This window comes from Poecilia latipinna, unplaced genomic scaffold (assembly GCF_001443285.1).
Source record: "Poecilia latipinna isolate Pla-1442-1.1 unplaced genomic scaffold, P_latipinna-1.0 Scaffold515, whole genome shotgun sequence".
NCBI lineage: Eukaryota > Metazoa > Chordata > Actinopteri > Cyprinodontiformes > Poeciliidae > Poecilia > Poecilia latipinna.
In genome coordinates, this window is record NW_015113131.1 from 559 (window position 1) to 14,520 (window position 13,962).

The 13,962-nt window shown below is 36.3% G+C and overlaps 1 protein-coding gene and 1 long non-coding RNA gene across 2 annotated transcripts; one reads left to right on the plus strand and one right to left on the minus strand.

Annotated features, from left to right (window-relative positions):
- Positions 1 to 739: 739 nt before the first annotated feature.
- Positions 740 to 10,390, minus strand: LOC106952434 (uncharacterized). Its single transcript, XR_001425988.1, has 3 exons — positions 10,380 to 10,390; positions 8,021 to 8,023; positions 740 to 1,540 (listed from the first exon to the last, which is right to left on the minus strand). It is a non-coding gene; the product is annotated as an uncharacterized LOC106952434 (long non-coding RNA).
- Positions 2,722 to 13,007, plus strand: lman1 (lectin, mannose-binding, 1). Its single transcript, XM_015040535.1, has 13 exons — positions 2,722 to 3,012; positions 4,155 to 4,309; positions 5,955 to 6,062; positions 6,389 to 6,450; positions 6,784 to 6,883; positions 6,997 to 7,120; positions 7,365 to 7,423; positions 7,550 to 7,682; positions 7,792 to 7,979; positions 8,488 to 8,564; positions 11,975 to 12,137; positions 12,294 to 12,418; positions 12,500 to 13,007. Exons 1-13 carry the CDS (start codon positions 2,814 to 2,816, stop codon positions 12,534 to 12,536), a joined length of 1,530 nt encoding a protein of 509 aa, XP_014896021.1. The 5' UTR covers positions 2,722 to 2,813; the 3' UTR covers positions 12,537 to 13,007.
- The last annotated feature ends 955 nt before the right edge of the window (positions 13,008 to 13,962 follow it).

Below are 13,962 nucleotides of genomic sequence, written 5' to 3' on the forward strand. Positions count from 1 at the left end.
AAATCTAAGGAAGACTGATTGATAGCTTTAAGTTATTGACCTTACTGCAATCTCTCATCTGAATGGAGAAAATCATCCCCCTCTTGACAGAAATAAACCCCCAGCAGTACCCGGCTCAGCGTGAGTACATCTAAGATTGTTGCATTTCTCCTAATTTAATTTGCATTGTAAACATTTTATGATCTTCCGAAAAAAGAAAACTGTCGATTTGTTATTGGCCACTCTTTATTTATTATCACAAGTGGCCAATCTAAGGAAAATATCCCAACTGTTTCATGCTGGATTTCTGAGCTTCTAAATAACAGAAAGCTACCATATTCACATTTAAATCAATTTCACCAATTGTGCCTAAAAAGAGTGGTAAGATAGACTACCAGAATTATTCCATAAGCCTGTTAATGGCTACAAGAAATGTGAAGTTTTCTCTGCAACATGCTATTAGACAACTGCATGCATATTTTGGATCCTGCGAGCGTAATTCTGAACATGTGGGAATTCCAGAAAATCAACAATAGATTAAGCTTTATGTTACTAAGTAGTTGCATAGCTCCTACTGATGTATCATTTTCTTTGTCTTTCTGTTGCACAGCCCCGTTTTGGTAATCATTAATACTATAAGTTTTCATGTTTCTTTCAACATAACATCATTTTGAGAACCAGAATTGCAGCCTCATTAAAACACATGTATTAATTAGCCAAATGGGACTTTTAATCTTGTTGAAGTAAGAAAGCAAGGCTTTTTACCCTTTACCTTTACAGCAAACTATCGTGCAAATGACCCCATGACAAGGTGCCAGTTTCAAGAGGAACAAACGGCTTTCACATTTCATAAAGTGGTCCTGTTTGAGTCGGTTATGTTGAAACATCCAAAACATGAAGGGGAGTGTTCCCCAAGGACCAAACATTGGTGTGTTTCATTGCTAACATGGTTTCAGAATGCAGGCCTGTCTTTGCAAAACCTGCCATGCAAGGGAAGTGCTAGTTGCAATCAAATTGGTTCACTCGAGTCGATGAAAACAGTTGAGCTCCACCAGAAAGTAACTGTTTTGGTTTGTTTCTGTAATATTTTTAATATTTTGCGAACAGCAATTAGCAGCGAGTAAAGGCTTTTATCAATACTATATATAATTTATTTCCCAGTACCTTACTGTATTGTATACTGGTTCACTCTACAACAGTAACTCTATTGTACCTTGACCTTTGTTTTAAGGTCAAGGAGTAGCCATGTAGTCACCCCTACAGTACAGATCTTTTAATTCAGAGTACCATGGACCTGAGCTAAACAAGTGGAGGCACCATTAAGGTTCACTGCTCGTTATGGTGCATTCACACCGTCTGGCGCTTCAAGTTCGACACGTGTGCACTTTTGGTGCGTTCACGCCAAACGCGTTTTGAGCGTCAGGCACGTCTGGTTTACATTCAAAGTCTATGTGGATGCGCTCCACACTTCTACGGCCCTCGATGCGCCTCCACATACACTTTGAATGTAAACCAGATGCGCCTGATGCTCAAAACGTGTTTGGTGTGAACGTGCCATTAGCTCTGGAACAAGCTCTCTAAAAACCTGAGATGTGTTTACTCCTTTAAATCAAGACAGGAAGCCTGTTTACCTAAAAGTAAAAGAGTGTGTTATTGGTTCAGTTTCATGCTGTTTTAACAACATATGTGTTTTTTGAAGTTTTACGACTTCATGCAATATTTGCTCAACAATTTCCAATATGGACTCAGAATATGTAAATTGTAAACTGATGGAGCGGGAGCTTTTAATTCAGAAATCTTCCTATTTTGTCTGAAGCTTGTGTTTGTATTGAACCAGCAATCAGAAAACATACTTCTGTTACATGATAGTTTACTGCTCTAAAGTAATGAGTTTTAAATGTTTTCTTCTCTGAAAAACACACCAGCAATAAATCTCAGGCTCTGAAAGGAGTGAAGGGATTATTTAAATCCACAAGGGGGCGTCCTGAACTGTCAAAGACTGAGGATGAAAGAGTATAATGTAGAAAATATGTGAAACAAGTTACACAGAGAAAATGTACATTTTAACACTATTTGTGGCTTATGATGGTATGAGCTCCATATTCAATATCTCACATATGACATCAAGTATTTCTTTTTACTCACTAGTTCTGTGTCAACTCCGTCATGCACTGTCAACTCCGTCAGATGGACTTTTTTTGTTGTTTTAAATAATATTTGTTTTCTTTCTTGAGAAGCATTTGTCTGTAAAACTGAGTAAAAATATCACTAGTAAGGTACTTTAAAAATAATTTTATATTTATTTTTGTCAGATGGTGATGAGAAAGTTCTGGGTCAGGTCGATTAAAAATTTTATTTTTTAAAAAAATGTTGCAACTGGGAGCCTGCACTTTAGCATCTTTACATTTCCTAAACATTATTTGTCATATTTGCATACATAAGGTTGGGAAATAATTGTAAAAAAAATGGGGAAAATTTAAACCCAATTTGTCCCTATTCTCAAGAATCACTGATATTTAACATTAACACAGCCTGCTGTGGTTTTCGGCTGGTAAACATCACGGTAGACGTTTTAGACGCGTAGCACCGACAGACAGAAGAACACCGGCTCTTTTTTTGTTGCTAAAACTGAGCCAAATGATTTGAATCTCAGAAAAGACAATTGAATTCCCACCGCTGAGTCGTACGGAGGTACAGAGAGCTTGAGTGGAAGGAGGGAGGAGAAATGAGAAAAATGGAGCCGAAAACAGACCAATGAGAAAACGCCCTGTTGGCCCTACAGGCATCCCGTCATGCTGTCGGACTGAGCGCTACGTCAGCAGTGAGACAGAAACATGGCGGTGTCCAACGCTCGAGTGTTCATATTAAGTTTTCTCGCAGGTTTAGTATTCCACCGCAGTCTCGCAAACGTTGCTGTAGAAGGTTCGAACCCGGAAGAGCCCCCTCACCGCCGTTTTGAGTACAAGTACAGCTTCAAAGGACCGCACCTGTCTCAGTCCGACGGCGGTATCCCGTTTTGGATTCACAGTGGAAGTAAGTTTGTATCCAGCTGTCAACATCACAGAACAAACTGATAAGGAAAATATTTCCTTAAGAGTGGACCCTAACAATGAGAGGATGACATCCGAGACTGTCTCGCTTGCAGCGGTTTCCGCTCGGGGTGTTCAAGGCGATGCTGCTTTGCTCTCAACCTGCACCAAAAAAAAATTAAAAAAAAAATGCTTAAATGAATCCTAGCACACCAGCTTCCAATCGACAACCCCGATGAATCGCTGGCACGCGTTTAATATTTGTCAAAAGACATGGCTGATGCCACAGCGTCTGCAGACAGGAAAAGCTGCTACTTTCCTTTCTTGTCTGGGAAAATAGCAGCACACCGAGTTGTCCAGATGCTGAAATGAACTGCAGGGGGATCACACTTCCTTTCCAGTAAGCCAGCTCTACTTAATGGTAAAAAATAAATAAATAAACGAATGTATTATAATTTTTTGTTTAAAACCTTACATTTACTATTTAGATTCTAAAGATTACAAGTCAGTTCTGTATAAAGGTAGATTTTTAAATAAGAATGCCTTTTTGATTCATCCTCTTAATCTTACATTATCTTTTCAATTGTAAAAAGAAATGTCCGTAACGTTTGCAAAGCACAAACTCAACACGAGTCCTAACTCCAAGGGTCAAGTCACAGTGACAAATGACACAAGCTTGTTTGCAAACAGAACTGCAGAAGATTCGCCCTCCAACATCAGCTAGACAGGTCAAAATTCAACTTTTAGATTGAAACACTTGTAATGCTGATGTATGTATGGAACAAGTTTTTAGATGTGACTTTACTGTACATAGATACTTTGCTGTATCAGTGTCCAAAGTTTTAAGGATAAGGGTGATATACTCCTTGAAGGGAACCTGGAGATATAGCCAGCATTGTTTGGGATCAGTTGAAGTTTATAAGGAGTTTGTGAAGTAAAAAAAAAAAAAAAAAATAGACAATTATGGGTATCACAATGGAAATGAATACAGTATTTTCTGAAAACAATGCCTTATGAATGAGAGTAGTTTAAGATTAGGAGGAACCCCAGATGTAAGCCTTGTGTTACACCACTGCTTGCGAAACTGTTACTTACAAAGCACATTATCTTCATTTCCACACTCACTTTCTCTTGTTGTGATTTCAGATGCTATTCCAAGTGCAGACCAGGTGCGCATTACCCCATCCCTCAAGAGTCAAAGGGGCTCCGTGTGGACAAAAAATAAAGTCAACTTTGAGAACTGGGAGGCTGAGGTGACCTTCAGAGTATCGGGAAGAGGCAGGATGGGAGCGGACGGTTTGGTGAGCAGTTTTAATTCTTTGCAGACAAGGCAGCCCAGTTTATCCCGTGGAAAGATTGTGGTGATTTTTTTTTATTGTTTATTTATTTTTTCCAGGTTGGAGAGCATCTTTTTCAGCGCAAAGTCCTAAACAATAATCTTAATTAATCAGAATTTCATTCAATAGATTAGCGAGTTACTGGAAGTGTAAAAAATAGTCATCTCAAATCAGACTTCCTCTTCCAGGCAGTGTAAATAAAAAAAATCTTGTGAACTTAAAAAGGGTCGTCATATCACTTCAGCAACAAAGATATTTTGCAAAGATATTTTTTGAAGAGCTCAGTTTCCAGAACTACAGAAAGCCTGAAGAGAAGAGAGTAGAAGTCGGAAACCAGGACAGAAAAAGAAGTAGAAAAAGAAGTGTATCCCTTTGGAATGTACTAGGCGGATGATGCAATTTTGCATTACCACCATAAGTGGCACCATAAATGTGCTCAAGTTAAATTTTGGAATTTCTTTTGTTTTTAAGTATGATTTTAAGCTACTGCATTGATATTGAAATGTTGTTCTTGGCTATCTTTACTTGCAAATGCTAAAAAGGGTGTGTGTATATGTGTGTGCTGTGGACACTTTCACTCATCGTTGCTCTTTAGCTAAATATATTTCTAAAAACCTCTGATTCATGAAGTCACCCAAGTGTCTCTAGAAGTGGGAGGTTCATACATTCATGACCTTTCCAAAATGCAGTAGCATCATGTTTTTTGTTTTTTTTTTCCCTCTGCGTTCCTTTGCTTTCTTACACAACACATCAGCGCATTTATGACACTGCCTAGCCCATTATGTGCTTTAAACTTGTGATGCTGGTTTTCAAAGGTGTGTCCTCCCCATAGAAACGGAATAACCATGGTGTTTAATTATTACACAAAACAACCTGAACACATAAATGACTTCTGACATTGTTCGACTGCACAACTCGCAGCTGATAGAGAAGCAAAGATGAACTTCTTTTTCCCAAAAGTCTTTTTTGAGAAAGAGTATTTTCACTAGCTAGCAGTAAGTTAGAAGGAAATGCTGAGACAAATACTTACATAGACTATTTTTACATTACAGTATGCAAAGTGTTTTCTCCTGTTCACCTGGAAGGTGAATAAATAGTTTATCCTGTTTCACCTAATCATCCTGTAGATGTCTCTACAGTCTAATTTGGGTCAAGCTGTGTCAAGTCAAATATAGTTGCACTAGAAATCATAACTTTATCTTTGTCCTGTTATTCATGTTGCAGTGAACTCGAATAAATGTTAACTTTTTAATTACCATGTGTCCAGGCTCACTTATAAGGTGGTCAAGTCATTACAGAAGTACAGTAAAGTTACTTTTAATGTAAAATGTCAGACATTGGCCAGAATCACCCGTTTCAATAAAACTTTAAGATAAAAATAATGCATTTGATTTTTTTTTTTCCAGTCATTAGACTGTTATTATTATCTGAGGTCTATGTTTACGAACTGAGACAGGATTTGGAAAAGCACAGACTTATCCATACAAGTTCCCACAGATGACATCAAGTCAAAGGACGTGTCTAAATAAAATGCTGCTGTTGTCAATTTGCCTTAAGCAAGATTAAATAACCGCAAATTTAATGTCTTGCTCTGTTTTCCTTCCAACAGGCAGTGTGGTTCACCAGCGAGCAAGGCCTCGACGGCCCAGTGTACGGTGCTGCTGACACGTGGAACGGAATCGGAGTCTTCTTTGACTCGTTTGACAACGATGGAAAGGTTCGTGTCATCTTTATGTTTCCAATAATAATTCACGATTAACATGTAAAACCAGAGGATTGTTTTTAGGTGGGATAAGTTTGATCAAACTGTGTCTGTAACAGAAGAGATACGTTATTTCTTATATATATATATTCATTAAATTTGGGGCTTTGTCAATTGAAAATGTAAAACTGCTCTGAAAAATAGTTTAAAAAAAAATTATTGTTAGTGAGCAGGTATAGTATATATGTTGTAAATAAGATTACCTACAAGCTAAGACACCTTTGCTCATCAGATCACAAAAGGATTAACATGTTTTCTCTGTTTTTGCTTCGCAATCCTAGAAAAATAACCCGGCCATCCTCGTCGTCGGGAACAATGGCAACCTTGTTTACGACCACCAAAAGTAAGTAAACATTTCTTCTCGCTTCCCTCGGGTGACATCACCAACTCAAATTTCAGCAACTTAAAGAAGATTAGAAAATATGATTATGTTTGCTTGAAAGTAAATAATCCTCTGTCTTTTCTAATCTGCCTTGGGCAAGTGAAAGCTTTAAATCACTTTTTCTGTGCCGTTCCAGTTTGTCTTGGAGTCAATAGTGTTTACGAAAACATTAACGTTAGTCACTTATCTTGTAAAGTTTGTATTGGATTGCTCCTAATCATAAAAAATATATATATATTTGTGTAGCATTTCTGTGTTTTGGTTTTAAATTGTTTAAATTTTGTTTTCGTTCAGCGACGGCACCACGCAGGCCCTTGGAACGTGTCTGAGAGACTTCCGAAACAAACCGTACCCGATCAGAGCCAAAATAACGTACTACAGGAAGACCCTGACGGTAGGAGAAGGAACAGGAATCAAACATTTTAAAGCAGTGAATGTCTGAATAATAAAGAGTATTTATTTTCTACCAAATTGCTTGATTTTTTTCTTTTTTATGTTCCTCCTTAGGTTTTGATCAACAATGGATTCACTCCAGACAAAGAGGACTATGAGTTCTGCACAAAGGTTGAAAACATGATTATTCCGACTGAAGGCTTCTTTGGCATCTCAGCCGCCACTGGTGGTTTAGCAGGTACCACTCTGATCCCTACCCTAAATACCTGTACAATACCTGTACTTTTTTTTTATTATTCAAATCAGATGCTCTGCATATATAAGAACCTTTGCTTTACCTTTCAATCTATCACACATCTGGTTTTCAGCAGTTTCTTTTCATTTCTGTGCTTTAAATTAAGAAGATTTCAGCTAATTTACAAAAAATGTTATAACATATATAAATTGTGATTTTCCTAATTATTTCTTTTTACTTCCGTCAGACGACCACGATGTTTTGTCATTCTTGTTATTCAGACTCACTGAACCAGGCCAACAACCGGTAATCCCATTTCTTTTTTATCTTTAACTACTTGTTTTCCAGTTGTCCTTTACCACATTACCAATTCAGCTATTACTTTTTTTTTTCTTTGTTTTGTTTTTCTGTTGCATGTGATCTTCACTGAAGCCCTCCGTTGATTCTGAGATTCCTAAAGAGGAGAAAGACAAGTATCAAGAGGAATTTCAGAACTTTCAGCAAGAGCTTGATAAAAAGAAGGAAGAGTTTCAGAAGGATCACCCGAATGTCCAAGGAGAGCCAAGTTAGTTTTCTAACATGTTTGAAAGTTATATTTCCAATATAAAAACAGAACATGCATAGAGTTCACTGATTTACCTTTGACTCTTTCCGGTCGTCTGTGTGCGTTTCAGTCGACGATTTGTACGAAAGTGTGAACGACCGCGAGATTCGTCAGGTGTTTGAGGGCCAGAACCGGATCCATCTGGAAATTAAGCAGATCAACCGGCAGCTCGCTATGATTCTGGATGAGCAGCGTAGATATGTTTCAGTTATCACAGACGAGATTTCCAAGAAGGGGACAAGTGCCGGGTCAGGACAGGTGAGCCTACAAGTGCCGACGTTTGGATTTACACTGAATACAAACTTAACTGACCTGGGGTTCAACGAAGTCTCACCTCTAGTGGTTTTCTGTGTTATTAACTATATGTTTGACTTACTTCGGTATGTTTAGGTTGGGAAAAAAAGCCAGCTAACGATAAACTGCTGGGTTTTCCAATTTATTCGCTTAATGATTGCTCCGTTGATTATTGAGAAGGGTCTCAATTATTTTCAACTTGCCATTTTTATTCAAGTGCAAATAAAAAGAGAGAAATTATTTTACTTGTTTTACAGTTTTCTATTCTTTTTTTTTGAGAGATGCATCTCTGATTTCCTATCAGTAGCAAACTTCTTGGTTGAATGAAAATAATTGAAAAACTAAATGTGCCAGAGGTATGAATAATTTTGGGCCATACAGTAAAACACTCTGATGTTTAGTCAACTGTTTTGTCAAACATCAACGCAAGAGTATTTATCCCTCGGAGAATTAATCTGTATTTCCCTCTCAGCTCGATTCTGCGAGTCAACAGCTCAGCTCCGTTATCGCCACGCAGCAGGAGCTTCTGAGAAACCTGAACGAACTGAGGTGAGCACCAGCATTACAGAACTTATTCTTAAAAGCTAGTTGTTGTTTTTTTTTGTTTGTTTGTTTTTTTTTTTTTTGCAACAAACATAAAGACACATCCATGATACCTGAAAAAAACAAGGGAAATCCTGCTGGATAAATCTCCTAAATCATATTTAATCTCAGGATAGCTGTAAAATCGCAGGTGCTGGCCAGTCTGATAATCCAGCTGCTGTAACATCTTCTTCCTCACCCCCGTCTATACCACCACCTTATGAGTCTCTGCTGCTCTCTCAATGCACATGGCTGCCACTCGCACTTATGTTCATGTATTTTTTTATTTTTTTATATATACATCTCATTTTATGGAGGAATTCAATAAATGTTGGTTTGTTTTTGTAATTGGCGACTTATCGGATGCAGGATGAACTCCTACCACCTTCGCCTCAGTGACTGTAGTGTACTATGGTCAAGTGGCGTCAGAAATATTAAGTTTTATGTGATCATATTGTAAGAGACATTGTAGTGTTACAATCCAAATTTGGCTAAGTTGAATTAAAGTGGCCCAAGTGTGGAGCCTTGAGGAACCCCACATATGATATTTATTTGCTCAGATGTATAATTTGCTAACCACTAATCAATGATTAGCAAGTAATATGACTAATTCAATTACAGCATTTGAAATAAAAAAAAAAAAAACAACTTGGATTAAAATAAAAAATATTTACGGCATGATAGATGTAGTGATATTTAGCTGTAATCTCCTTATTTTTTTTTTTTATTGCTTTTTAACCTGAAATGGTTTCCAATTGAAAATGAGAAGCTATACAGAATTAGATCCTACGATAATGCAGCTTAAGAGATTTCATCATTCTGCCCGTCATGGCAAAACCTCAAAAAGACGGGATGATTTCGGTACTTACAGCAAGTAAAACTGCTTGAGCGTACACATTGTCATTTTAGCTGTTAAGAGCATATGAACTGATGATGTTAGGATTTTGTTGCAGCAGATTAAAAAAAAAAAAAAAAATATATATATATATATATATATATATATATATATATATATATATAGACGTTATCAATCCCAATGTTAGATAATATGTATGGCTTTATTTTCAGCTTCACAAATTATAAAGAAATACTTTGTTTCAACTATCTTGGGTTGTATTACCTTGAATTTTTAAGCTTTTAACCACTACGCCTGAGACATTTATGGTATGTTTTTATTGCTGTTTGTTAGCATAATTTTGGCAGTGTTGACGAAAGAGGTCAAAACTTTGACTAGTCTATATTTTTAGTAAAAAGTTTCATAATAATTTTATTCCTTAAAAGTTAAATCAAACTATTTGGGCCTCTTTTGCATTTTATTTTGCTTTTTAACTTGAGTTAATAATGCAATAAATTCCAACACTGCTGGATAACACATATATAGGATAGGAAAAATAAATCTCAAAAATTACATTTTTGCATTGTCTTTTATTTTAGACGTGATATAAACTGTTTTATAAAAGCAACTTTTGGGTTAGTGTATAAAATGTATCCATACTTTTATGTGTCATGAAGATTGACATAACAATGGCATTTATAGAGAATTGTTAGACAACATTTCTTTGTGAAGAGCAAAACTCGCCAAGAGTTTTTTGTTCACCTTTATGCACCATCTGCATAAAGAATGAATCGGAAAACAAAAATATGTAAATTATTATATGAATGATAATTCGATATAATAACCTGAATAACTTGCACGCAGCTTGAATCTGATTTATTTAAGTTATAAATGTGACCTCAGATGCTTTTTACTTAAATCAATATCAAATAGATAAGACGGCGAACGTTAAATATTTTCAATATTTTCCATTTTAACCTCAGCAGAGGGTTTTGTATTATGATTCTTTAGGATAAATAAGTTCAGACACTGGCAAAAGGCTGCAGCTGCCCCCCTCTAATGTGCTAATATGAGCGGCTGATCTGTATTACTTTGTAGATTAAGTTCTCAGTTTATCCTGCTCCGTCATTTAAACACAGTTTGTATATTTAGAGATGAAGTCTGATCACAAAGAGGGCTTTCTGCTCATAAATGGGTCAGTCGTAGGAGATGAAGATTATATGCAGGGTTTAATAAATGCTCATTTACTTTCTTAAGTGTGTGTTTTTTTTGTTTTTTTTTCCCCATTTATGGTGACACAAATTAGATTTTGTTTATATGTCATCCCTGTCTCAGACCTCGGCCATGTGGCTCAGCAAGAAAAGGCCACATCTTAGCACTGTTTTGTCCTTATCAGATTAGTGGTCTTTAAATACATCTGTCATACACAAGCAAAAACATGGTTTCTCCTCAAATTGATTTTGTCGCAGCAATCCTCCCCCAGGGCCTTCCTACTTGCGCCGCTAGAAATTCTGTTGATTTGTCAGCGCACTTTTTCCTTCGTAATCGCCTTAGACGTGTTTTAAGATGATAAGGGAAACTTATTGCTTCCTCCATGTTCGTAATCAAGTTTAAGAAACGACAATTTGCCGAGAAATGTGATCCGGGCTTAGATTTTTTTTTTTTCTAAGAATGCCGTACTCTATTTAAACTCGATATACGGAGGAAATTGAATGTGAAAGTGCAGATTTACAGCCTCTTTTTCAATCAGCGAGGAATTATGGTTATGTGCATTGATAATCATTGGTAAGAATCATTTCAAGGCTGACGTTGGCAGAACTAAATGTAAAATTTGTCAGAAAACCTTTCAGTTACAGGTGTTTTCTTTTTTTTTCTTTTGTCTGTTAAAACTAATGTGGGAATTTAAGCATTTTTTAAATTTTTTTATTAACTTTGCATTAAGATAAACATTTATAAGAACCTCAGTTAAAGCAATCTTCAAATACTAAGAATTTCCTTGACCAATATTGTTTCATATATTCTTTAACAATTTAGTCTACTTTTTAAATTGAAAAAAAAAATCACTGCAGGCAAATCTGGTGAATAATAAACAATTGATAAAATATTTTTGTTTATTTTTTTTGGTTTTGGCCTTGAAAAATCCACATTTTAATTTGATGTCCAGTATCATGGCTGGCCTGTTATACATTAGAGATAATCCAGATAGTTTCTGCTCTGTTTCTTAACCCTCTTTGCTTGTAATCTGTTGTAAGAACATATTTTACGAGGGGATTAATTTGGCAATCATGACCTCTTTTATCAGATGGTAATTTTCTGTTTTTGAACTTTGAGAATATGTAAGGAGGAGTGAATGGGGATTAAAGGATTAATTTTAGACCTTTTTTTCTGAAATTAAACAAAACCACACAGCATATTCACATCTCACCAAGTCTCCTTTTCTTGGTCTTTTTCAGTCTTTTGGGAGACACTTAGATGGTTAAACCTAGCAGTTCAGCATCTCTGTAACATGTCTGTCGCTTTTTTTCCCCCTCCTCGTCTGCAGAAGCTCCTTCTATGAGTCTCTGAAGCAGATCGGTTCAGTCCAGCACCAGGGTAATGCAGGCGGAGCGGGGACGTACGAGACCATTCAACACTTCAACGACATCAAAGAGAATCTTCACACAGTGAAAAGAGACGTGGAGCACCTGGTGCAGCGTAACGTTCAGGTATTTCTCCAGGCTTTGAAATTCTGAAGCAGCTCCGGATTAAGAAACAGTCTATAAGGGTTGTGTTGCCTGTGCACATTACTGAGTTTATTTCATAATATAAATGGCTTGTAATGACAGTTTCTTAGTAAATTGATCGTTTTTTTTTACTCACAGAATCCAGGAGATAAGGTTGTAAAGTGCCCAGAGCTGCCTCCCATGCCTTCCTGCTTATCCATTGTTCATTTTGCAATATTTGTTGTCATCCAGACAGTCTTATTCTTCTGCTACATCATGTACAAGTGAGTAACTCTGGTATTGATTTGTCAAAGCATGTCTGTATGACTTTTAAAAACCTCCATTTGTTTCTGTCCTCGTTGCAGAAGCCAACAGGAAGCAGCAGCCAAGAAGTTCTTTTGATGACGTTGGTTTCTAGAACAACAGTATGCATGTGGAAATGTCTGATTTCTCTTCTTTTTTTTTTTTTTTTTTGTTCAATCATTTTCAGATAGTAAGTTATTGTATGTGGAAACTGCTTTTGTGGATTAAGACTGTTTTAATTATTAGAACATTTTTAATTTGATCAGCCAATTGCGTGTGACTGACGGTGTGCGACTTTTCAGCATGATGCAACATGGTCCTTTCAGTATTTCTGTTCAGTCAGAGCTTTAGATTTTGTTTTTTCTGAAATCTGGGGTCTGCCTTGAGCTCACTTCATACAATTTAACCAACAGTTTGAAAAAAAGAGAAAAGACAACCTATGTCTAAAAGTGTACATTGTGCGTATTTTTGTATGAAATGCTACAGATTTTCAGTGGCCCGTACATCAAGGATCAATTTCAGTTTTTCTCTTCTGGTTAACTTAAAAAAAAAAATAAAAAAAAATGTCTGAATCTGCCTGAACAATTTACATAAACTGTTAAAAACCAGCCACTGTGTCTTTTTTATTGCCTTTTTTTTTTTTAATAAAATTACAATTTGAACATGACTAATCTTCACTAAATAATTCTCTAACAAGCTCAGTCATACAAGAGAGGTCCAGAAGTTAATCTTAATACAAATCAGTTGCTTGGGCATTTATTTAGGATGTCTTCACTCAACGGATGAGCCTGATACATTTTGCTTAAGAGGTGTTTGGACATGTTAAAGTGTAGTTGCTAAATGTTTGGCTTGAGTAGCCCAGAATAACAGGATGAGGTGATTGGGTGAAAGGTTTGAGGAGCTAAGATGTTCTTACAGTGCGTCACCTACAAGTCTGTAACTTTGTCATTTGTTTCTAAAGATATCTGGAACATATAGCAGTATGTTGCTGGGGTGGTCACTTATATTATTTTTCATGATAACTTTCTTGTCATAAAGATTTAGATTGATCATTGTCACAATAAATTTCCAGTTAATGTTTAAAACCCCGCTAAGATTGACACGACAATGGCATTTACAAAGAATTGTTAGACGACATTTCTTTGTGAAGAGCAAAACCCATAAAGAGTTTTTTGTTCACCTTTGAGTAGCCCATCATGATAACCGTCAATATTAACGACCACTGTCTGTTCAATGAAAGTGTCAATAAATTTGAAAATACAGTTACAGTGCAACAAATCACACCTCTTCATACATTACAAATAAGGATTATTTGTTAGCTAAGACACAACAAATAGTTCTTATTCTCACTTATCACAATGCTACTGCAAAATACTGTGATAAAACCTTTAAGTCCATATCGAACCAGACCTACTGTGTTTCCTTAAGAGTTTTTTTTTTTTTTTTTTTTTTTTTTTTTTTTTTTTCCAAAATTTTTCAAACAAGACGCCCCCTTTTTATTTTCACTTGCGGGGAATTTTTTTTT

What these genes read in the sequence shown, in the direction of transcription:
- lman1 (XM_015040535.1), top strand. Translation starts at nt 2,814, where the DNA reads ATGGCGGTGTCCAACGCTCGAGTGTTCATATTAAGTTTTCTCGCAGGT. An exon ending in GGATGGGAGCGGACGGTTTG is followed by an intron (nt 4,310 to 5,954) that starts GTGAGCAGTTTT and finishes TCCTTCCAACAG; the next exon opens with GCAGTGTGGTTCACCAGCGA. An exon ending in CGTTTGACAACGATGGAAAG is followed by an intron (nt 6,063 to 6,388) that starts GTTCGTGTCATC and finishes TCGCAATCCTAG; the next exon opens with AAAAATAACCCGGCCATCCT.